The sequence below is a fragment of the Carassius gibelio genome, chromosome B7, assembly GCF_023724105.1.
Source record: "Carassius gibelio isolate Cgi1373 ecotype wild population from Czech Republic chromosome B7, carGib1.2-hapl.c, whole genome shotgun sequence".
NCBI lineage: Eukaryota > Metazoa > Chordata > Actinopteri > Cypriniformes > Cyprinidae > Carassius > Carassius gibelio.
In genome coordinates, this window is record NC_068402.1 from 26,533,687 (window position 1) to 26,557,687 (window position 24,001).

General features: G+C 36.2%; 1 protein-coding gene across 3 annotated transcripts in view; it reads left to right on the forward strand.

Annotated features, from left to right (window-relative positions):
- The window catches only part of LOC127961794 (arf-GAP with Rho-GAP domain, ANK repeat and PH domain-containing protein 2), a 78,966-nt gene extending 69,211 nt beyond the window's left edge, over positions 1 to 9,755 (forward strand). For 2 of the 3 annotated variants that reach the window (XM_052561050.1, XM_052561051.1), the window contains exons 29-33: positions 569 to 651; positions 2,847 to 2,882; positions 3,102 to 3,165; positions 7,271 to 7,393; positions 7,685 to 9,754. In XM_052561050.1, coding sequence (XP_052417010.1) covers positions 569 to 651; positions 2,847 to 2,882; positions 3,102 to 3,165; positions 7,271 to 7,393; positions 7,685 to 8,014 — 636 coding nt within the window. In that variant the 3' untranslated portion in view covers positions 8,015 to 9,754. Of the gene's footprint in view, positions 1 to 568; positions 652 to 2,846; positions 2,883 to 3,101; positions 3,166 to 7,270; positions 7,394 to 7,684 lie in introns of all 3 variants that reach the window. The other variant, XM_052561052.1, reaches the window with a different exon arrangement.
- The last annotated feature ends 14,246 nt before the right edge of the window (positions 9,756 to 24,001 follow it).

A 24,001-nucleotide genomic window follows, 5' to 3' on the forward strand; every position in this document is an offset into this window, starting at 1 on the left:
AGGCAGAGAGGCGAAGGCACTCTGAATGAAGGCTGTTCTTTCTTTAATTAGTGTAATTTCTGGCTGCTGCGAAATATTCGGCTAATTATCAAGTGTAGAAGGTGGGAATTGGCTGTGAAGCAGAAATTTAATTGATATTCTGATGCCTTTGTTTTCCATTTCTTGCTTTCTTTGTAAGGTAGGACTCTCGTTGATATCTTATTTTGCTGTCGTCGATGTGTTCGCCTGAGCCGCTTGTGTTTTGCAGTGCATTACGTACGAAGTACATCCCTTCCAGGCAACAACAACAGTGTTGTCGGCACATGCTAGTTTACACAATGCCCTTGGGCTCCCAACAGCTGTAAAGAGGAAATTTAAGTTTTTTCCCCTTTTGATTCAAGTGAATGAGTTGGGGAAAATAAAGCAGATTGTTTGGAGAGGATTCTGATTGATATATATATATATATATATATATAGCATTGTAGTAAAGCAGCATTAAAGCATGCATTTTAAAATATGTGTAGACGAAGAATAAATTTTTAATAAAAGCCCTGTGTTGATTTTGAAACATGTGCTACTGTTTCCACAGAGTACCAAACCAGAAAGAGAGGCTCCATTAAAGTCTCTTAAATGTTACTTAGGGCTACGAAGGAAGTTGAAACCAACAAGCAGGTATTGGTGTTTTATCTAGTGCACTTAAAACCATTTGACACAATGTCTAATCGTGTCTTTCATGAACAGTTCATCAACAAACTGGTGTTTTTTGTAACAATTTCCCCAAACCCTCATTATGATACTTATATTAATCCAGAGCACGTAGAGCCCACAAACAGTGGTATGAAACAAATTATTCAAAATTAGTGTGGTCACACTGAAAGATGTATTAATAATCCTAAATGTTTAATTCAAATCGATTCATAAATGTTCTGACATTAACTCTAGGTTTGTGCTCAAATGAGCTTCGAGTTCAGTCTTTATCTCTTGTGCCAAACACACAGAGCTGCTTGGATCAGTGCCAAATACCCTCCTCAGAAACAAGACTATCACAGTCAATCTGAAAGCAGATTTATATCACACAATTACAAAATTCATTAAACGTAATTTAGCAAATACACTGTACTATGTTTTTCTCTCTCCTGCTGGGAAAATTGTTAACTGTGGATTTGTTTCATTTCTATAATGTTGCGTTTTTGTGATTTATGGCTGTAGTGTAATTTATGAGTGCGCTTTTTCTTTTTTTCTTTTTTGTGCTAATGATCATTTATTCATAATTTTCCTTGTGAATGTATCCACGGCATGATTCTTGCAATAGCATTTACCCTTAAATGACTTGCAATCTGTTTGTACATTATTTTATTTGAATGTTTCATTGAGGTATTGACATGAATACAATTTAGCCTTTGTTCATTTGAGGGTGTTTCTTCAACTATCCATATTTGTTTCCTGAACTGGAAAATGTACTCATTTTCACACTCTCATGTTTATTTTGTCCAACATTGGACAGACATATGTGCTTCACAGAAACCGTCATAGACATTTCTACCACAGCGACAATTTCACCACATTTCAAATGGTGTATGGTGTTTGATAACATGGTGGAAATGATATTTTACACATTGTCGGAGCCTGCACATGACATGCAGGAAAAAACAAAAACAAGATAACATGATCATTAATTAAGAATTAATTCGACAAAAAAATGTGCGGGCACAATTTAGCTAAATTAAAACAAGGGAACAAATGAATACAACATTGCCACACTTTAACTAAAACAAATTAATAATATGTTGCTGCAAATTAGTAAATTGTGGGAACGAATTGGTGGCCATGATTTAATTAAATCAAAACATGGAAACAAAATAATTAATATAATGTGGCCATGATTTTCCTAAAAAAAAAACAAAAAAAGAATTTATAAAAGGTGGCAACAAGTCCTATGACTGCAGGCTCTCTTCTATAGCTAATTTTTTAGATAGATTTATTTATTTTTTTGGTAACCTAATGTACACACAATATGATCATATTTTCACTCTTATGACAAAATGACTGTACAACTTAATTGGAACCCCCCCCTCAAAATAAAAAAAACAAAATGTAATGCCTTTATTAAATATAATGTTTTCCTTGAATTATCATATTTCCTCTCAGTCAAGCCCCTCACTGACACTTTTGAAGAAAATGTTATTGAAGCAAAAGTATTTGTTGTGGTGGAAGTGATTTCAGAAGTGGGAGACTTTGCACAGATAATTTGCATATTATACATATTGACATGTTGTATTACATTCATGCTTTGAATTATATATTTTATACTGGGTTTTCAGAGTGAAGCAATAAAATCAATATAAAAGGCAATAAATGTTTTTTTTAAACCCAAAACAACAACAGCAAAACACCAGGGACAATGTGCCAGAGGTTGAAGAAACACATTTTAACGCTCATTGCGTGACCACTTGTGTGGAAATAACAGCTGTTTGTCAGCCACAATGACTAAAATGCTGTGTGTAAGGTCAGAATTTAGTTGGAAGCATTTAGACCATGAAGCATGAATTTAATAAATTAACGAGAAGTAGGCCAGCAAAACAGCTACATCTGTAAGATTGTAAAGTATAACAGGCTGTGTAACATTGATATAATTCTCTTACACAAGCAAAATAGGTCATCTTTTCTATTAGGCTTGTCAGCTAGCTGTGAAAGTTAAGCTGAATTTAATGGTATCTTAGGACTTTAGAGGTTCTCAAGGGGTCAGACTGTGGAGCCATCAGGAAAAGCTGAAAATAGTTGTAAATTGATGTGGAGAACCTGAAATGTAATGCTGCGAAACTAATGGAATACTTTCTGTTGTTGTTTTTCTGACTCATTTTCAACAGTTGGGGTTTTACTGTTTATACTGAAAAACAGCAGTGGTAAGTGCAATTAACTCTGTTTCTAATTGCACAGTGAATCACACGCTTCAGCACACTTTTTGGGAAAAACATTTATCTGGCCCTGAATAATAGATTCTTATATATATATCTTTCTGCCTGAAACTTACTAAGGTTTTGTACAGCTTAGTACTTGAACTAGAACTGCATGACTGTGCCTCAGTGTTCTGAATGTGTGCCTCTGTGTTCTCCCTGAAAAAGGTATTTCTGCTGTAAAGGGAATGATTCTCAGCAGGACTGGGTCACCTCCATTATCAGAGTGAAGGTGAGCTTTCTTCATTTTCTAAGTGCTCATAATGTGCAGTTAATATTGTTACAAATGGGCATGTAAGAGTTTTTTATAATGTTATTTTAAGATGGGTACTGTTCCACATCTGGCACTTAGTTGTTGTTTATTTCGAATTTAGAAATGAAAAATTACGAATTTTTTTTTTGTAGCTTCATAAAGTTCCATGATATTACCATGTCTTTTTCTTTTTGGAGATTGAAGGTATTCTATAAAGTACTCCAGAGTACCTTGTAAATACATGGTGTTACCTTCTTATACCATAGCTGTACTTCATTGTGAAAAAGCGTGCTCAACTGTATCAAATGTGCACTTTTAATGTACTTCAAATGAAGATAAAATTTTAAAGTATAGTTTTAAACAGTGAACTTACAGATGTATTTTTAATAAAATAAAGGCCAAAACTTACATATTCTTAAAGATACAGGACACTTTCTATACACAGCTATGCTACAAATGTTTTTGCTATGTTTTAAAATGTTATATTTGTAATAATGTCAAATTAAGAATGTTGCTTTAAATTACGTTTTTTTTGGTGTGTTGACTAACATACTAAAGCATATGTAAAGCAAATTATTATATTTAAACTGTACAGTGTTATTCAATATATATATGTTTTAATTAACTAAATTGTAACTTCATTATATCAAGTGTGTAATTACAAATATAACTTAATACAGAAGACGTACCTGTTTCAGTAAAAATGACATTGAAGTATATTTAGTGTTATATTACAAACCCGATTCCAAAATTGTACAGTTGAGACACTGTACAAATTGTGAGTAAAAAAAGGAATGGAATAATTTACAAATCTCATAAACATATATTTTATTCACAATAGAATATAGATAACATATCAAATGTTGAAAGTGAGACATTTTGAAATGTCATGCCAAATATTGGCTCATTTTGGATTTATGAGAGCTACACAGTCCAAAAAAGTTGTGACAGCTAGCAATAAGAGGCTGGACAAGTTAAATGTATATATAAGGAACAGCTGGAGGACCAATTTGCAACTTATTAGGTCAATTGGCACCATGATTGGGTAAAAAGAGCCTCTCAGAGTGGCAGTATCTCTCAGAAGTCAAGATGGGCAGAGGATCACCAATTCCCCCAATGCTGTGGCGATAAATAGTGGAGCAATATCAGAAAGGAGTTTTCAGAGAAAAGATGCTGGCTAAAACTCTAAGTCAAAAAAGAAGCCATATTTAAACATGATCCAGAAGCACAGGCATTTTCTCTGGGGCCAAGGCTCATTTAAAATGGACTTTGTCAAAGTGAAAACTGTTCTGTGGTCAGACAAATCAAAATTTGAAGTTCTTTTTGGAAAACTGTGACGCCATGTCATGCAGACTAAAGAGGACAAGGACAACCCAAGCGCTCAGTTCAGAAACCTGCATCTCTGATGGTATGGGGTTGCGTGAGTGCATGTGGCATGGGCAGCTTACACATCTGGAAAGGCACCATCAATGCTGAAAGGTATATCCAAGTTCTAGAACAACATATGCTCCCATCCAAACGTCCTCTCTTTCAGGGAAGACCTTGCATTTTCCAACATGACAATGCAAGACCACATACTGCATCAATTACAACATCATGGCTGCGTTGAAAAAGGATCCGGGTACTGAAATGGCTAGTCTGCAGTCCAGATCTTTCACCCATAGAAAACATCTGGCACATCATAAAGAGGAAGATGCGACAAAGAAGACCTTAGACAGTTGAGTAACTAGAAGCCTGTAGTAGACAAGAATGGGACAACATTCCTATTCCTAAACTTGAGCAACTTGTCTCCAAAGTCCCCAGATGTTTGCAGACTGTTATAAAAAGAAGAGGGGATGCCACACAGTGGTAAACATGCCCTTGTCCCAACTTTTGAGATGTGTTGATGCCATGAAATTTAAAATCAACTTATTTTCCCCTTAAAATGATACATTTTCTAAGTTTAAACCTTTGATATGTCATCTATTTTGTATTCTGAATAAAATATAGAAATTTGAAACTTCCAATTCATTGCATTCTGTTTTTAATTACAATCTGTACAGTGTCCCAACTTTTTTGGAATCGGGTTTGTAGTTTTCTATCAATGACTGCCATTTGACATTAAACTTTGACCATATTTCAAAAACAATAAAGGCAATTACATATAAAGATGTCCTACATAACTGGATCAAAAAGCTCTCAAAGGTTTTACATAAATTTAGACTATAATACGTTTTCATTACATTGCAATTAGCTTGCTGTTAACATTACATTCTGTTCACACTAAAGTCTTTCAGTATTATATTAGTATGCTAAAGTGTGGTGCTTCTTTTTCACAAGGGCCATGACACCCTCACAGTCCTTTTTATAACACTGAATTTCCTTTTCCCAGAGAAAGTTAGACGAAAACTAGCCCTAAGAATTGAGGGAATGTTTTCAAGGTCATCCTCCATGAGTATAAATCACATTATCCGGAAAGGTCTTTTAGCTGAAATAAGGTCATGCAGACTGCCACAATAACACTGGTTCCAGCAGACTCTTCTTTAGACAAGCCGGGCGCTACTATACACAGAGGGCCTGACTCAGCTGATTCACTGCTAATAACTTAAACCAAAGGCAAGAGATGGCAGAGAAGTACTGTAGTAGATGATTTAGCCATTGTTTAGATCTCTCCTCCAATCCTCTAACCCTCTCAGATTTTTCCTGCCCCTCTCTTCGGGCCTAATGCCTCATCCTTATCTACTTCCCACAGGTTCGCTGTTTTCATTGTCGAGGTTTATTCTTGCTTTTGTAGCTTTGAACTGATACGAGGAAGAAAAATAAAGCGCTTCGGTTCTTAATTTTTTTCCTCTTCCGGGGAGGTGGGGTGCAGAGAGGTGTTGCAGGTTTTTTTTTTTTAAGCGGTAGAGTAAACGAGGAGTGCAGGGCATGTTCCATAATTCAGTTTACATATTGTTGTATCTCATTATTACATGTACTAAAGCGGTTATGCAGTCCATGCAGGTAGATTAATTGATACTCTGTGCATTGAGACTCTTCTAACCTCTCGCTGCTTCCATTTCACCCAGCATTCTGCTTGGCATGGTTTCCATAGAAACTGGCGAGCAGTGCTGGTACGTAAAGGAACAGGCAGATGAGACCTGCTGCTAAAATGAGGATGTAGACTTGAAGAACAACTCAAAGGCCATAAAGTCACAGTGGAAAGTATGAGCTGTCTTAGTAAGTGTTCAGCTCAAGAATAGGTCCAGAATGTTCCAGCACATTTGTTCCTACATCATTAAGGTCAAAAAGTTAGTGTTAGTTAGAGCTGCTGGAGAATATATGGAAGTTTTAAACATTTCACTTGCCTGAGACTTGAAGCTTGAAAAGTCAGGTATTCATTTTCTGTATGAAACTATTTCTTTTGCATATTCGTTCTTGCTCTTTGTATACTTTCCCTTTCAGGATTACTCTAAAGCAATTGTGCTAAATGGGTAAACAATTAGGAAAACTGCATTTCTTGTGTTGAGTGTATGATTATCCAAATAGTTATCGGTTTAATCAAAAATACGTCCTGTTCAGTTGATAGACTGATGCATTTCAGAGTTTTGTTTGTTGTTTTTGGACAAATGGCAAATAAATGTTTGTGGTTTGTGATACGGTCCTTTGGAAATCATTCTAATATGCTGATTTAGTGATCAAAAAACATTTCTTATTATTATTCATGATGAAAACAGTTGTCCTGCTTAATATTTTTGGGGATGCCATTAGAAATGTTTCATATATAAACAGCATTTATTTGAAATATAATTATTTTGCAACATTTAAAATACACTTACTTTCAATTTTCACCAGTGCTTAACATTTTTTTTTATTATTATTATTTTTTGGTGGAGTAGTCATCATGACAAGTTTCTGTACCTTTGCTTTCTAGCAAACACTGTTATTTCCTATTGGCTTTTTTCTAGTAATGTTCACCTGTAAAAAAATGCCCTGTTTCTTTGACCTCAAACAGTAGAGCATTGCGTTGACATCAACAAGATCACGTGTTTGATTCTGCTTCAACTGATAAAACACAAAGTAGGAAAAAGCAACTTGTAATGCTCAAATGTTAATGTGTTTGCAGCATGGCAGTGACTTATGGCCTAAAGACCTAAAGCAGAGCACATCGTTACCTTATAACCTGTGCAGGGGAAGAACATCCACTTACAGCACTGCAAAGACCAGCACAGGCAAACCTCAGAGAGAGGTCAGCACTAAAACCTGCTCTACACTCACATAAATGTCACAAATACTCAACAAACCTTTTCATTTAATGTTGCTCAATGACTTTTGTGCTTCAATGAACACTTCTAAAGGCCAGAACAGTTGGCAGTAGATCAGCTCTGATCTCTATCTTTGTTGTCAGTTAAACCATATCCATGTCGTCTTCTCCAGAAAAATGGTTGTTGGAATTGAGCATCAAGTTTATCCACTGCATACAAAACAGCCTTTGACTCATATAACCATGTATATCCATGTACTTTCCCTTGTTCTGCAGGCTAAAGGAAAGTCAGTCCTCACTACATGTATAGAAGGTTCAAATACACAAAACCAAAAGACCACAGATGTGAGCAACCAACCGGACTTGATGCATAAATTGGCAAGCAGTGAAGGAACTCTGAGTGTCTCCGGGTTTCAAATGATGATTGATGACACATTACAGTCTCTGGGTGGACCATCACTTCAACAAGACCCCAGCGCTCTCACCCAGCTATCGCCCAAGAAGGCTGTGTTGCCTTGCAGAGGTGTGCAGTTGCCTCAGAACATCATTAATGAGCTAAGTACTGTCCTTCACAAAACAGGACGCTTTCCAAAAGAAGACAATTAAGAGAGACATACAGAGACAGAAAGACAAGACAATCGTCTGTTGCTCTTCCATTGGGCATGAGGAAAAGCCAAGACCAAATCAACCCACAAATCTCAGTCGGTTCTCAGTAAGGAGGTTGGATGTACTATATATATATATATATATTCTTTTTTTTTTCAATATATGGATATGGAGATAAGTACAGTAAATGTTTAACTGAGGTAAACTAGTGGGTCAAAATGGGATGCAGACAACTACAGCTTTGCCATATGTTACATTGAGCCTTCATCCTTCAATTTAGAACCACATAATTCAGTATTATTGAGCAATAATGATTGTTTTAGGCTTTTGCATGAGAAAATGCATTTCCCGCTTCATTCATTCATTTTTCTCAATGAGGTTGAAATAGACACTACTATAGACAACAAAGTTCCAATATCATCTTAAATCTTTATATTTTGAAACTGGTTGTTCTGAGATGAGTGGAATGGTAACATTAGAATTAGTTAAAGTTGGCATGAAATAGAATTGTATTATTTTCTAAATCCTTAATATTAATCATATTGTGAACAATTCATCCATGCATTTTTTTTGGCCTTGTATTTTTCAACAACAAAAATCATAAATTGATCTTTCAGTGAAACAACAGTTGTGTACACATTCATAGTCAGATGTGCATCACAATCTACAAAAAGGATCTTGTGCTTCCAGGAGAAAAAAAAGTGCACTTCCATACTGTACTTACAGTACAACACAACTGTAATCTGTTACCAATACTTGTACAGGATTCGTTAGTTTAGGTTAAAGTTAATTTCGACAAATTTAACAATTTTTTTTACATTTCACATAACGTTAATTAATGAAATAACTATGAAATTAACAGTTGAACAGTTGCATGTTTATAAATCAACACTAAAAGGTTGTCAGTTCTAATTGGCTAATGTTAATAAATTAAACCTTACTATAAAGTAATCTTACAAGAAGTATTTTTTTTTAGTTCTGCTAACTATTTTTAGTTCTATTTTGATCATTTTGATACTGATGTGCTTCAAGATCTACCAAGCATGTTTTTGACTCAAGAGAATTGTGTGGCCTTTTTTATAGTTGGGTACAAAAATAGCCCTGCTGTTTTCCCTCATTCTCATTCCTCTGTTTTTGTGCCAGCGGAGGCTGAAGACACTACCAGACAATGATGCTCCAATTGCATTGATCTGTTTAGAACTTATCAAACCTCCATGTAATGAAAGTGGCTGTTCAGAAGTGAGCTGAATTAGTCATTACAATCCTATTGGTCTACCAAGAGATTCTTGTGCCTATTTATAGTTGGATACAAAACTTACCCAGCATTCCAAACACTCCAAAGTTGTTGAATAATGCATAATACTAGGAGAGCATACACACTGAATATTGTCACCCAGTTTGATATTAAATATTTATAGTTGACATTTTATGTAGATTATGAATCACTTAACAGCCATCTGCATTTCATGGCTGTTTTTAAAATGGTAATCATACATTCTGAATGTCCTCAAAACATGTAACATACTAAAGTCTTTGTGACATGTAAATAAAGTTCAATTGTTTATATAATACACTAGAATTCCAGTTTTAGGTTGCTAAGATTATTTATTTTTTTAAAGAAGTCTTGTATGCTCACCAGGACTGCATATATTTGATAAAATACAGCAAATACAATTATAACTATTCTCTATTTTAATATATGAATTATTTAGTTACTAAAGCTAAAACCATAAAAAAACATTTTTGTTAGTTAAAAAATAAATAAAAAAATAACTTAAATGAAATGGCTTATTTCCAAGGCAATATTTTTTTTTCATTTTAATGCAGCTCAACTTACTGAATTAAATGAACTAAAACTGAAATAAAAATGATAAAGATTAAAATGAAAAACTATATAGACGTTTAAAAAACATGCTAAAACTAAAATTAACATTAACAGCAGATCAAATAAAATCTAATTCAAATAAAATTTTTAATAAAAACTACGCTGCTCAAAAAAATTAAAGAAACACTTTGAAAACACACCAGATCTCAATGGGGGAAAATATCATGCTGGGTATCTATACTGATATGGAATGGGCAATGTGTTAGGAATGAAAGGATGCCACATCGTTTGATGGAAATGAAAATGATCAACCAACAGATGGCTGAATTCAAAGACACCCAAAAAATCTAAGTGAAAAAATGATACAGCAGGCTAGTCCATTTTGCTCAAATTTCATTGCAGCAGCTCAAAATGGTACTCAGTAGTTTGTATGGCCCCCACTTCCTTGCATGCATGCTGGGGTCTCTGTGATTTTGCCAATAAGACATGTTCCTGGATCAACATCTTTTGTTGATCCTGGAACACCATTACTGTCCAAAAATATCGACTAAACCCCATACCCCCTAAACCTAACCCTACCCATAATTTATTCCTAAAATCATTGTGACATGATTGATTACAACTGATTAATAATGATTGACATGATTGATTACAACTGATTAATAAGGGTGTAGAAGCAGCTAACCCTGATTGTATGCTTAAAACAGATATTTCCTGAAAAGTTTTTGGTTAATCAGAAGGGTGTTGATCCAGGAAAAGTGTACTTGGTAAAATCACGGTCACCTGAATGCTTGACAACACCAGGGCATGCTCCTAATGAGACAACGGATGGTGTCCTGGGGCATTTCCTCCCAGATCTGGACCATCACTGAGATCCTGGACAGTCTGAGGTTCAACCTGGCGGCATCAGTTGTATCGATTCCTTCATCTTCCAGGAACTGCCTGCATACTCTCACCACATGAGGCCAGGCATTTTCGTACACCAGGAGGAACCCAGAAACCTCTGCACCAGCATAGGTTCTGACAATGGGCCCAATGATTTCATCCCAATTTCATCCTAATGGCAGTCAGGGTGCAGTTGTTTAGCCTGTAGAGGTATTTGTGTCCCACTAGAGGATGTCGGGCCCTCATTAAATCTGTTTCTGATTGTTTAGTCAGAGACATTCTCACACCAGTGGCCTGCTATAGGCCATTTTGTAGGCACAAAGGAAAAGATACCAGTCCTGTGGATGGTTTAAGGACCTTTTACAGCCCTGTCCAGCTCCTGAGTGACTGCCTGACTCCTGGAATCTCCTCCTTGTTTTTGAGACTGTCCTGGGAGACAGAAAAAGAAACCTTCTGGCAATGGCATGTATTGATGCGCCATCCTGGAGGAGTTGGACTGCCCGTGCTACCTCTGTAGGACCCAGGTATCGCCTCATGCTACCAGTAGTGATACTGACCCAAGCCAAATCCACAGAAAAACAGTCAGAAAAGATGTCAGTGGCCTCCACCTGTAAAACCATTCCTGTTTTGGGAGCTGTCTTATTGTTGCCCATCTAGTGTACGTGTTGTTAATTTCATTAACATCAAAGCAGCTGAAACTGATTCACAACCCCCTGTGCTACTTAACTAGCCAGATCAATATTCCAGGAGTTTCATAGAGTATAGCATCCAGTCAGATTAAAAAGTGTTCCTTTATTTATTTTTTTAATTTTTTTAGCACTAAAATGTTCAAAAGGACATCATTTATTTGAAATAGAAATCTTTTGCAACATTATAAAATCCTTTACTGGGACTTTTGATCAATGTAATGCATCTTTGCTAACGAAAAGTCAAAAAAAGATCTCACCTCAGACTTTTGAAGAGTAGCGTATATACTGTATATTCACTGTATAATATATGTTGCGTATGCTTATTTGCAGTCAGCTTACAAGTGCTCTCTCAACTCCTCAGCGTCTGTATAAATATACTACTGGAGCACTGCCAGTGGTTTATGATCTGCTTGTAAAAGTATGCTGCTCCCATTTTGATTTAAAAGTGTTTCTGTTACTCTTAAAACGGTGATCAGGTTGCATTCCCTGTGTTTTATTGTCTTCATCTGATTTACTGTTTGTAATCAGCCAGAGGTGTAAGTGACACACCTGCGCCGTCTCCCTCATTAAAGTTTTTTATGCTTGAATTAATTAGTGTGTTTATAAAAGACGACTGTCAGATGCTGACACCTTGAGCGTCGCCACACGTCACGCTTTTGATTGAAACATGTCGCATCTGTGCTCCTGTCACTCAAAGCGCACATGTGTGTTTGTTCTCACCTGTTTCCGCTGCGCTTCCTGCCTAAGCATTACTGCTACGCCGTGCTGGCGCTTCTCTCTCATCTGAAGGTCACCATATGGCAGGAGAGTGGGAAATAAAGGACCTCAAATAATTGAAAACATTATGCGTGACTTTGCCACACAAAGGAAGGTCGCGGTGTTGTGGTGAAATCCAGGCATTTTGAATGAATTAGTTGAGCTGCATCTGCTACCTTGCAATCATATTGGCTTCTGTTTTCTGAAAGTTTTATAAAAGGTTTTGTTTTGCTTCCATTTTGATTGAGGACATTTTTTTTTTGTAGCAAATGTTTGCTTTTAAACTCGTCCTACTAACTTTGGACTGGCCAGACTAAAATAAGTCACGCCAGGCAAAAGCTCCCAAATCACCTCCCCAAAATCCATTTAAAAAAGAGATTAAGCTAATATGACACAAACATTTGCTCATAAAAGATGCAGCATGTCCCTATAGTCTGTTATTTCTCTCAGGCTTTTGTTTTATCAGTACAAAGTCTATTCACTGTTAAGACTGAAAAGCAAGCATCGCCGAAGACTCTCAACCACCGAGCTTTCAGATTTCATCACTAATGCATAACCTTCCCCTCATGCTATTAGTCAGTAAACACTGAGCAGTCCAGAGAGATTACAACAGTCAATAAAGCAAGTTAGGTTTTTAATTTGTGCAACAAAATAGGAAAGGTGGGACAGTGCGGCTAGGCACACCGCAGGCACCAAGTGGCTCTTGTGGGACAATTAATGTTAAACTATTCAAATGATGGATTTAAGAGCTTAATTAAATAAATGATGGTGTGCTTTTTGGAGTAAGAGTGTTAAATCAATGTTGCTTTTCCTGACCTCTTACTTTTGTGTTTTTGCAGTACATTACTGATCAATAATATACTTATTAAAACAGCTTTAAGTGATTTACACTCTGTTGTATGTAGTACATATAGAATACATACAGTATATAGAAATATATTTCTGGTTCAGAGTAGTCAAAATGTAACGAGAACTGCAACTTTATATCTTTATGGCATAATTCTCATAACTGTGACTTTATATATCACAAGTTTTACAATGTTTTAGAATATGTTTTGTGTAATTCCGACTTTATAGCTTTCATTTGTGACACTTTATCTTTCAATATGATTTAATATCTCACAATAGGATATGTGTGTGAATGTATACACCACTGTCTAAAAGGTTTGGGTCAGTAAGTGTTTTTTTATTAACATATTTATTAGTACTCAGCAAGGATGTAAAATCGATCAAATGTGACCGTAACATCATTTATGTAATTCATTTTCTAACGTTTTTGCTAAATATCAATCAATATTTTACATCATTATTGTTAATAATAGCAATACTAATAATAAACAAATCATCATATTAGAATGATATCATATGGAGTAATGACTGCTGGAGGAATTCAGATTTGCCATTTCAGTAATGAATGACATTTTAATAGATATTTAAACAAAACATTATTTCATATTGTAATAATATTAGTTTTAACTCTATAAATGAAAACGTTTATAGAGCTTAACCTCAAACTTTTCAGCATTAGTGTATACCCCAGGCTTTATATCTTACAATGTGACTGTCTTTTTTCTAAGAAGATTAGATTTTCTCTTCAAGTCTTTAATTATAGATGCTAACTTTTTTCCTGATTGTTCAACAATGCATATGAGTCTGCTGTCCTCCCACTAATGAACGTCCACTCCGATGAGATCAAACTAAGGCAATTGTGCTCACAGCATAAACAAAGACACAGATCTTCGTGTGGATATCGGCCACTCCAATTGGACACACAGCCATATTGCTGCCTGCTAGCTAAAAACGATGGGGGAAAATTACCATGAGGACTGGAAAGGCTGAAGCAGAAGAACTCCGCAGACAATGATGTTAGCGATACAGTACGCTAGCGAATAAAAGATGGCAATCTTATCTGAAAATTATGAAAATTGCATTCATCACAGCCTGTTTGTTTGTGCACTTCTATTACAGACTGTTGCGGCAATTTACTGTGTTATTCACACCGGCAGCCTGTGTTTTCCAGCGATTCCGCCGGCCCTTAGAGGTTAAATACCCATTGTTACGTTATACGCTACACCTAATCATGAGAGTCAGAGCATAATGAAAGCCAGGGAACATATGTATACTACTAACAGATAATAAACCGATATTCCCTCTAAATTATTCATGGATGAGATGAGATTTAGGGGGTTATGAATCATTACAAGGCTTATCTTATCAAAATTAATAACCCTAATGGTATTGCACCAGTTGTTCAGTTGGCACAGGAGCTCAGAGTTTGGATCATAATGTGCATCGCCACAATCCATCCCATCCCATTATGCCTTTTATCTGATGTAAATAAAGCAACTCTGGTCATACAGCAAGATCTCTGATTGGCCACAAAACTACAATGGTGGCTAATTAGCAGCTGAAAGACAATGTAGGGCTGATGGGAGATAATATCAGCACCCACATGCTGAAATCGCTCAAAAAAGCAGATGCCTTCAACACTGTGTCTAAGTGAGAAAATCAAAGAGAAACATAGATAATTAAAAACAAGAGGCCTATTTAGAGATAAAAAATAACCATATTATAAGAGGGGAAAAATCTCATTGGGCAATGTATAAATTATATATCTTAACATCGGAAAAATATAAATATTGTCCAGGATATATTGGTTTAATCTACAAAAAACAATGCATGTGCGTGCACGTCTATTTAACCTTTGCCATTTAGTTATTAGTGTTATTGTGGCATGCATGACTGAGGGTTGGGTAACTACAGCAACGGTAAATGATTTTTATTATGCTAGCCCCTGACATCAATTTGTCACTGACTGCATCACCGCTGCCCTGTACTTGCATTTCGGTAACAAACTTTGGCTGCGTTCATTCTGTCATATTTATGCTGCCAGTGCTACATCCAGTGCAAGCCAGACTAATACTTTAACCTAATTTGTCAGAGCATTTATCATCTCTTTACTCCCTCAGTCACTCGCTCGCTCTCTGTCTTTCAGTCTCTCTCCCTATCCGTCCACCCGGTTCCACTAAAGACTGAGTCACAGCAGGGTTTTTTTTTTTTTCAGTCATGATTGAAAGCCACTCAGAAACATTGCTATTTTTAAGATAAAATTGATTTTAGGTCACAGTGACCAAAACCTTTTGGCTTTATTCATTTGAATCCAAAGTTTATTTTGGCTGAAGGCTGAAACACCCCTCTTTAGGAAGTTGACTATTCAAATGAGTCATTATTCTATGAATATATATATATATATATATATATAAAATAAAATAATAGTGTTCAAGATCTCTCACTGAGTACTGTCTGACTTTCACTAACCTTCCCTGTTCTGCAGTCACATTTCTGCAATTTTAAAACTTTTTCTGTCTCTGTTTTCATACTAATAAGACTTCCTCTCCCGTCTTAATTAGCATCATCCACTAGTGTTTATGCAGACAGGCGATTCAGGTCATACACAAACTGGGACGGTAGTGGTTTGCCTGCTTATTTTCCTGCATATGTTTGCAGTCTTGAAGAATAAAAGGCTGGATAAAATCCATCGTAGCTGTTGATTGGGTGCTGAAATACTGGAAGATGGTGAATAATTGATGCTCTGGTCCCATCACGAGGGCGTCTGGTGATATCTTTAAACTCTCATGACTTGTGCCTGATTTCTATGTCTTCATTTCCTGCGTGGACATGGCATGGACAGATGTCCACTAGAATGGGCTCTAAATAATAAATGAACAGAGGAAACCAACCCAGTAAGGGTCAACACACTGTTGATTTACATGACAACAGTGAGAGATGCGAAAAGATGGCATTAGTTGTGATAGCAAAAAGGAAAACGTTCCAGAAGAAGATATTTTGAAGAATGTTGGTAACCAAAGCATTTTGGTCATCATTGACTTCCATCTCAAAATATTTATTTTTCAAATTTCCACAAAAAGTCATACATTAATAAATTGCTGAATTTTTGGAGGAGTGAAATATTCCTTTACAGATGAAAGAAGTTCCAATTGAAGAAGGCAGATGAAAACTAAACTAGGAGTCGCAAAAGCAGAAAAAGAAAAGAGCAAGACTTCGAAACCAGCAAGTGCTGCCATGATGAAACCTTGCTTTCCACGGCCAAGACAAATATCCACAGCCATTTATCTGCTGCATTTATCAGACCTGCCTCTCGCGTTTTATCTTAATGAAGGATTCTGTTTACACATGGCTGCCCATGTCAGTCCAGACCTCACCACAGTAAATACTTTGAATAAATGAAACAGGATACCCGCTACAGAAAGAGATGTGGTACGACCATTTCTCATATCTGGAAGGGCTGGAGAATGGAAGGCATTGTGAGACTGCCTCTGTAATTTGTCACATCAGCTTTAAGTCTGTAGCTTTCGTGGGGTTGAAAAACGGAGAGCGCTCCACTCCACAAAGAGCAATCAGCCAGGCTTTGTCCTCTGTGTTGCCATGCTTTTCCTCATTGTTTGGTGAAAGAGGGTGGCATGTATCGGTCGGTGCAGACACACACTTCAGCTCCGTCTCATTCCATTCACTAATTCCCTATGACATGATGTAATATATTGCGAAAATATATATGTGGAAAAATTCTACTGAATCTCAAGACCTTGTTTAGCTGGTTCAAGTGTTCAGGTAGGGTTGGAACTCTGAAAAAGCAAAGCATAGCTCTCAGTGAACAGTGTTGAGAATTTACCCACAGCGTTCTGAGGAGGGAAAGAAAACTACAAACCAGGGAGGGCAATGAAGGCTATCCCATCTGGTCTAAGCCAACAGAAAGTCTACTGTGGCACAAGTCCCTCAAAATTTTAATGATGGTTTTGGGGAGGAATGTGCCACAACACACATTGCAGACCATTCAGACTGATTACCTCATGTCCACCATCGAAAGTGCCAACAATAGGCATTTGAGAATCAAAACTGGACCTTGGGGCAGTGGAAAATGTCTGATGTGTCCCATTTTATTTTACATCATGTGGACAGTTGTGTAGTGTACACTGTTTACCTTGGGATGCACTGTGAGATGATAACAAGCCAGTGGAGGGAGTTTGATGCTCTGGGCAATGGCCTGCTGGGATACTCTGGGTCTGGCCATTCATATGGGTGTAAATATGTCACATGCTACCTACCTAAAGGCTGTTGCAGACCCACTTATGACAATAGTGTTTCCTGATGGAAGTGGCATCTTTCAGCAGGATAATGCATCCTGCCACACCAGCACCCATAGGACCAACAGCATACTTTATCGTATTTATACATAATATATCAACTTTTTTGAAAGCGTTTCAATATGGTGTAAGGATTTTGATGCTTTCATTGGAGAATGCGCTTACTGCTAAGCAAGGAAGCGAAAACAAGTTATTCTTGGCCAACCAAAAAGTGAATATGATTACAAAGATAGATTCATTTAGAGAGAGAGAAAGAGAATATGCAGAAAGCAGAGGTGACTGCCTCTACCGAGGAACTAAGTAAATGAGGATTAATTACTGAGATTAGCTCATACTTGTGTACAGAGCAACTCTGTGCTCACAAATTGCTGTCTAATTATAATACAAAAACCATTTTCTATATGCAGTAGAGGAAGAAGAGATGTTGAGAGGTTACAGATGAAGAACATGGAACAGGGTGAACGGGATGAATAGCTAGAAATGAAAAAAAAAACAGGCATACGAGTGCTGTGGCGTTCAACACGCTTCTGCTGAAACCATTAAGCACAATGTTACATCAGACACAAGCCTCACTTTCTCTCTCATTTTTCCCCGTTTGTCAGGAATGAACCACATGCTTGTTTTTCAGGGACATTTCAAAAGAAGCTTCTAAAACCTAATGGTCTCAAATATATCATAATACAATGCTAATCACAGTCTATCATCTCCATTCACGTAGCATCTTATGCTACATGCGCAAATAAGCAGACAGGCTTTCCATATTCAATTATATTATGTTAGATACAATTGCACATCCTGTCTGACTCTCTTTAATTCAGTGAAACACTGTATGTAGCCTCACGCTAACAGGAAATTGAGTTAGTACGGCAGTATTGATTTGTATTTACTCTAAAGCATCACTCCACAGACTCACTCAGACAGACTGCTTTTAGCTTCCCGATTCTTCAATATAAAGCCTAGAGAATGACTGAGGATGTTAATTGAGAGATGTGTGGTAACATGCATGCATTTGAAGGCAAGAGTCAGGCAGAAACGGCAATAAAGAAAATTATACTGGCAGATGAAAAAACGGATAACTTTATTGTAATCCTCGAACATCACACCAAATATGCACAATCTTTACATTATCTGATTATATGTAAGTGAAACACAAGTTTGCTAGTCTTATCCCTCACCTAGTAGTCTGCCAGTACTGAATTAGAGTTTCTTGACATGTAGTGCAAAGTTACCTTTAGTTAGTAGAATGTACTATTGGTATATAGTGTAACCAGACGGGTGGGTATAAATAATTGATGAAGACTTGCTAAACACGTGAGCTCTCTCAAAAATCAGTTCATTTAATATGGCTATTTACTTACCCTCAAGAACTTTAAAACATAAAAGTTATATTTGTAAAAAAAAAAAAAAAAAGACCAAATTTGTCTTGGAACCAAGAATGATAGCTAAAAGGATGGCTATAATAATAACTATATTATCATTCAACATCAATGGTTGATAACATGTATTTCCTTTAAGTGCATGTTATGGTTATGCTGTTTGGCAGCTTAGATGATCAAACTCTTAAAAGTGGTGTAGATTTTGATTGATTGTCAATGTTTTCTTTATCATTCATCATCTAGATTCTAGAAAATGATTCTGGTTTTGTTATAGTTGTGGTGTGGACATCTCTATTCTCATAGAATTAGAATGATTATTAAAACAATAAAGATGACGCTTATCATCTTTGGTGAGAACAGGTCTTCTTGAAGCCTTATAGAAGTTTTGTTTCATTATTCACTAAACAATTTGGCAAATAGTGTGTTCATGGGAAAAGTATGTATGTTAATGATCTTTTAAATGAATCTGTTGATCAAGTTCATATAATTTGGTCTATTTGATTTGATCACAAAATCTTAATTGTTTCTTCTGTTTGCTGTAGTTAACAATTCACTGGAGGGGGAGATTAAAAGTGAATTATTGAAAGTATTGTCAAAATGTCATTTTTGGGTGAACTGTTCCTTTAAAATGGATTTTAATGTAATAGTTTAACCAAAAATTCGGTCATCATTTACTCACCCTGATTTCATTCCAAACCTGTGTGATTTAATTCTTCTGTGGAACATGATAATATTTTAAGTGTTTTTTTGTCCATTCAATGGAAGTCCGTGGCAACCATCTGTTTGTTTGCCAACGTTCTTCAACAAATCATTTGTGTTTCAAAGAAGAAATAACGTTTTTAGGTTATGAAGGGAGGTACTATAAATGATGCCAGAATTTTATTTTGGTTGACTTCTCTCTGTGCTATATCATGTCCATAGACATGTTGACACAGCTGACAGAGAAAGTGATCAGCAACCAGGGTGAGAGATGTATCAGCTGGAGCTAAACTCCAGGACCGCAGGGCTGTTTCAGTATGGAATATGGAAACGAGCGTGCACATTTTAATATGCATTCTTATGTCCACAGACATCCACTCTCTCACAAAGACCCATGTCACATCGAATTATGACACATGACAGTGTCATTTTGTTAGGCTTTTTTTTCTGACATCAAATGCACCCACTGCCTCCATCTCTAAAATTCAAACACATCCATTCTATGATATATAGTCTATATAGGTCTGTGTACCATCTCTCATTTGCCACAGGCTGTGTTTACTTAAATTTCATCAAAAACCTCGATCACACACACTCTCTCTTTGTCTTGTTCTTTTCTGCTCCTTCCTTTTTCAAATATGCAGTTTCTGTCACCTCTGCCATCCAGTCATGTGTCAGTTTGCGTCAGCCGTCTTGAGCTCTCTGCCAGGACACAGATTGAACCAGGACAGTCTGCTCAAACAGAGAAGCATTTGTTTAAAAAAATGCTCATCTGTTTAAGTCAAGAAAAAAACTATTGCTTGTTCTGCAGAAGAAAGCATCCATACTATACATTTAAGTGTTTATTCTACACGTTATCTATATGCATGTGCAGAATATCCTAAAAGCCATTTTCGTAAAATTATGCAAATGAGTGCATATTTAATTAGATAATGCCTAATTTGCATATTTAAACGTAACATTTTAGAACATGTTAATACAAAAAAATCATAATCAGGGAAGTATGTTGATATTTATTAGTTTAAATCTTTAGCCTGTTAACCTGTAGTGTCTTGCCTTCATTTGACATTTCATGTACTTCGGTCTTTCATATTGATACTTAACAAAAACATTATGAGGAATGGGTGTTAATGAGGTAGGGTTTGTTTGAGGAAGCTAGTATTGTGTTATGTTTGCATATACTGTTGTATCATATTGTATAATCCATATTTCAACAATACAAGCACAAACTGTGGGTCAAGTAATTTATCTCAAAACAGGCCTTAGGTAGCCTTAAGCGTCTGTGTTTTTGTGTGTGTGTGTGTGTGTGTGTGTTTGAACGTGTGAAAGCGATAGAGACTGAAATGATATCTCTGGAAGCTGAAGAGAGACTGACCCAAATTTCTTTTGACACGTGTTCACAGCTGCCACTTAAATACTCTCTTCTTTCCTTTAAAAAAGCAAAGTCTCCCTCCCTCTGTATCGCTCACTTTCACTGTCCTCTTACAGTCAACAATCATTTGCCTTTAACCCTTTAACTGTCACTACAAGACATTATTTACTAAGGAGAATTGCCTTTTTAAAACTGAGGAAAATAACAACCGTTCACACTTTTTTAATGTGTCCTTGTCACAATGTAATTACAGAAATAAGTACGGAGTAATATTATTTAACAGCATGTACTTAATATACTTAAATAGGTTTAGGATAGGGTTTGGTGCTTGTAATTATGTATCATTTACTGTTATTACTAATTACTTATGTTACTTATGTTATCAATAATGTTAGCTGATGATATTAGTATATAGATATAGCAAGCTTACATTGAAATTCTCAAATTTTTTTAAATAATTTCCTCGTTTTGAAAAAAATAAATAAAAATAATAATAAATAAATCCATGCCTACAAAACATCTGGACCCTTTTACTGTATTTTCAAGTGAGGAAAGATGTAGACACAGCCAGTGAGGCAGACGCATGGTGATTATTGAATGAGTCTCTTTATAAACACTCTCCTAGCCTTAATGGAGGCTTTTTAGTAGCTTCCTTGCTGCGATCAATTTGGTCCCCGCCAACAGTCAGGCTGGATTTGTCAGCGGACACTAGGCGGTTGGCCTGGTGTGATTGGAGGCCTACATTTCAAGGAGGATTTTGGAAGATGAGGCCAGTTATTGCACAATTAGACAAGCAAATTAAAAGTGGCAGAAACTGTGAGCTTGCCCGAGGGGCTCTTCTACCCTTCACTCCTCCAACTTCCCTCCCCTCTGTTCTCACGTTTCTTCCAGAGAATTCCTTTCCACCATTTGTCATGCTTCGTTTTGCACTGGCACATTTTCTCTCTGTGCAGCTGCCATCTCTTTATGTCAGTATTTCGTTCTGTTCTCTGGCTTGTGCGGGTAAACTTTTCTTATAGCCCGTAAGTGTGATGTGTGTATGTGTGGGTGTTCTTGAGGGAGAACGGTTTCTTTTTGAAGGCAAGGTGAACTCTACTGAATTTCATATTTGGTCTGTGATGCAGAAATACCATGAATATCTCTCTCTCTCCCTACACAGTGAATTGCAACAGAGTCACCGTTAAACTTAACTGAGAAGAGGTTTTTTTGAATCGAAACCATGCGATTTGGGAATTCATTCCCAGTCCTCTCAGTACCCGTTGCACTTATTTCTTTGCACTGTTCCCACCTGAGCGCCTTCCATCTCCATCAAAGCTCCAGCATTTGGTTGTATGTGCTTATGTGCAAAATGAAAGAGTATCTTATTTACAATGTTCTGTTGACATTTCAAGTTGACCTTTATGCCTCCAAAAAAAATTGGGCAGGGAAAGCAAAGCATCCCATTAACGGGTGATTCTGTGCGCTCCGTCGATTTTAAAGTCCATTATGTTTGTTATAGCCTTCCAGCGCATCAAATCTAGACCATTGTTCTAGCCAGACTATCAAAGGCTAATTGCGGTTTCGAAGAGGATTCATAGGTAATAAACTTACATTTAGGGTGTTGTTTGTCTGGGTTTTGACCATGAGCAAGTGTTGTGTCTGAAGTAAATTAGGTAAGAAGAGTGTGGTGTAGTTGTTTCTCATTGCATTATTGACTATGAAGAAGTTTATTGGCCAACACATGCAAAATACTGAGTGCTTCACTTCGCTATATAGCTTTATCAAGTTCCAGCTAATTTTTTAATGCATTTGTTGTTTGAATTGCAGTTATTACAGTATATATATATATGAGTATCTGAGTCATTCAACAGTTTCACATATGCCAAATACACACACACACACACACACACACACACACACACACGTGTGCATATATATATATATATATATATATATATATATATATATATATATATAGAGATAGATAGATAGATAGATAAATAGCATGAACGACTTGGATATATACTGATATATATATATACTGTAACAACAACAATTTGGTGAATGACTCAGAAATCTTTGGACTTTTTTTCAACCTAAATAAGGGATTCCTATAGCGAGTTCAGGGTCGGGCTGACATGGCAGCTGCTTTACTTTGCTTATTGTGCTCACAACAGCTAAAAGAAATGGTGAGAAATAAGCTGTGTTAAGCCATTTTAAAGAACGCCTCCAGCGGCACAGACACAGAGTAATTGAATGAAACTCTGTCCGTGGTGCTGAAATTAGAGTATTTGGGCATGAGAGCTATAATACAACTCCGTGAGACGGCATAAACCAGAACAAAAATAACCTTTTTGGATTTTTATTATTGAATTATTGAATACACTTTATATTCAATAGACTTAAGGCATATTATTTTATATAAATCACCTAGTGTATATGTTTTCAGCATTAAACAGAAGGTCCTAATAGAGCAAGGACATATCAAATTAATTCTGAATTTATAAAACATGTAACAACAACACATCATTTTGCATAAAAAGAATAATATGAATAACTTTGAATTTGATATCCATTCATTAAACAAGACTTACACTACATTTTTCAAATGTTAATTATTGAATGGCATTTTCTTTGAGAAATTGGTGAGTGATTCAGTAAACTATCTTTGACCCATAAACCTTCAAACTTAAAAAAAAAAGCTTTCAATAACAGTGCTCTTTGCAAATTACAGCTGTATGAATTTCAATGCATTTCAGTTAATTATCAATATTCTTTCATGTATTCAAATTTGAACTGCATCCTGTTGCTAACTCAATACAAATTCACTTCAAATTCAGGAACTGAGCTGGTATTTAGGAATAAGGAATAGTTCACCCAACAATGAAAATTGGCTGAAAATGTACTGACCCTCAAGACATCTGAGATGAAGGTTCCTCTCAACAGATCTGGAGATATTTAGCACTAAATAAGTTTGCTCATTAATGGATCCTCTGCAGTTAAAGGGTACCGTCAGAATGAGAGTCCAAACAACTAATAAAAACATCACAATAATCCACATGACTCAAGTCCATCAAGTAATGTTTTATAAAGTGAAAAGCTGGGTGTTTGTAATATAAAATCTGTCATTAAGAATACAATACAGAAGAAATATATAATATAAAACTTCATGCTGTTGGTTCCAGATTAAATACAAGTACTGCATTGTTTCCGTCAAAGGAAAAGCCAATCTTGTCTGACTCAG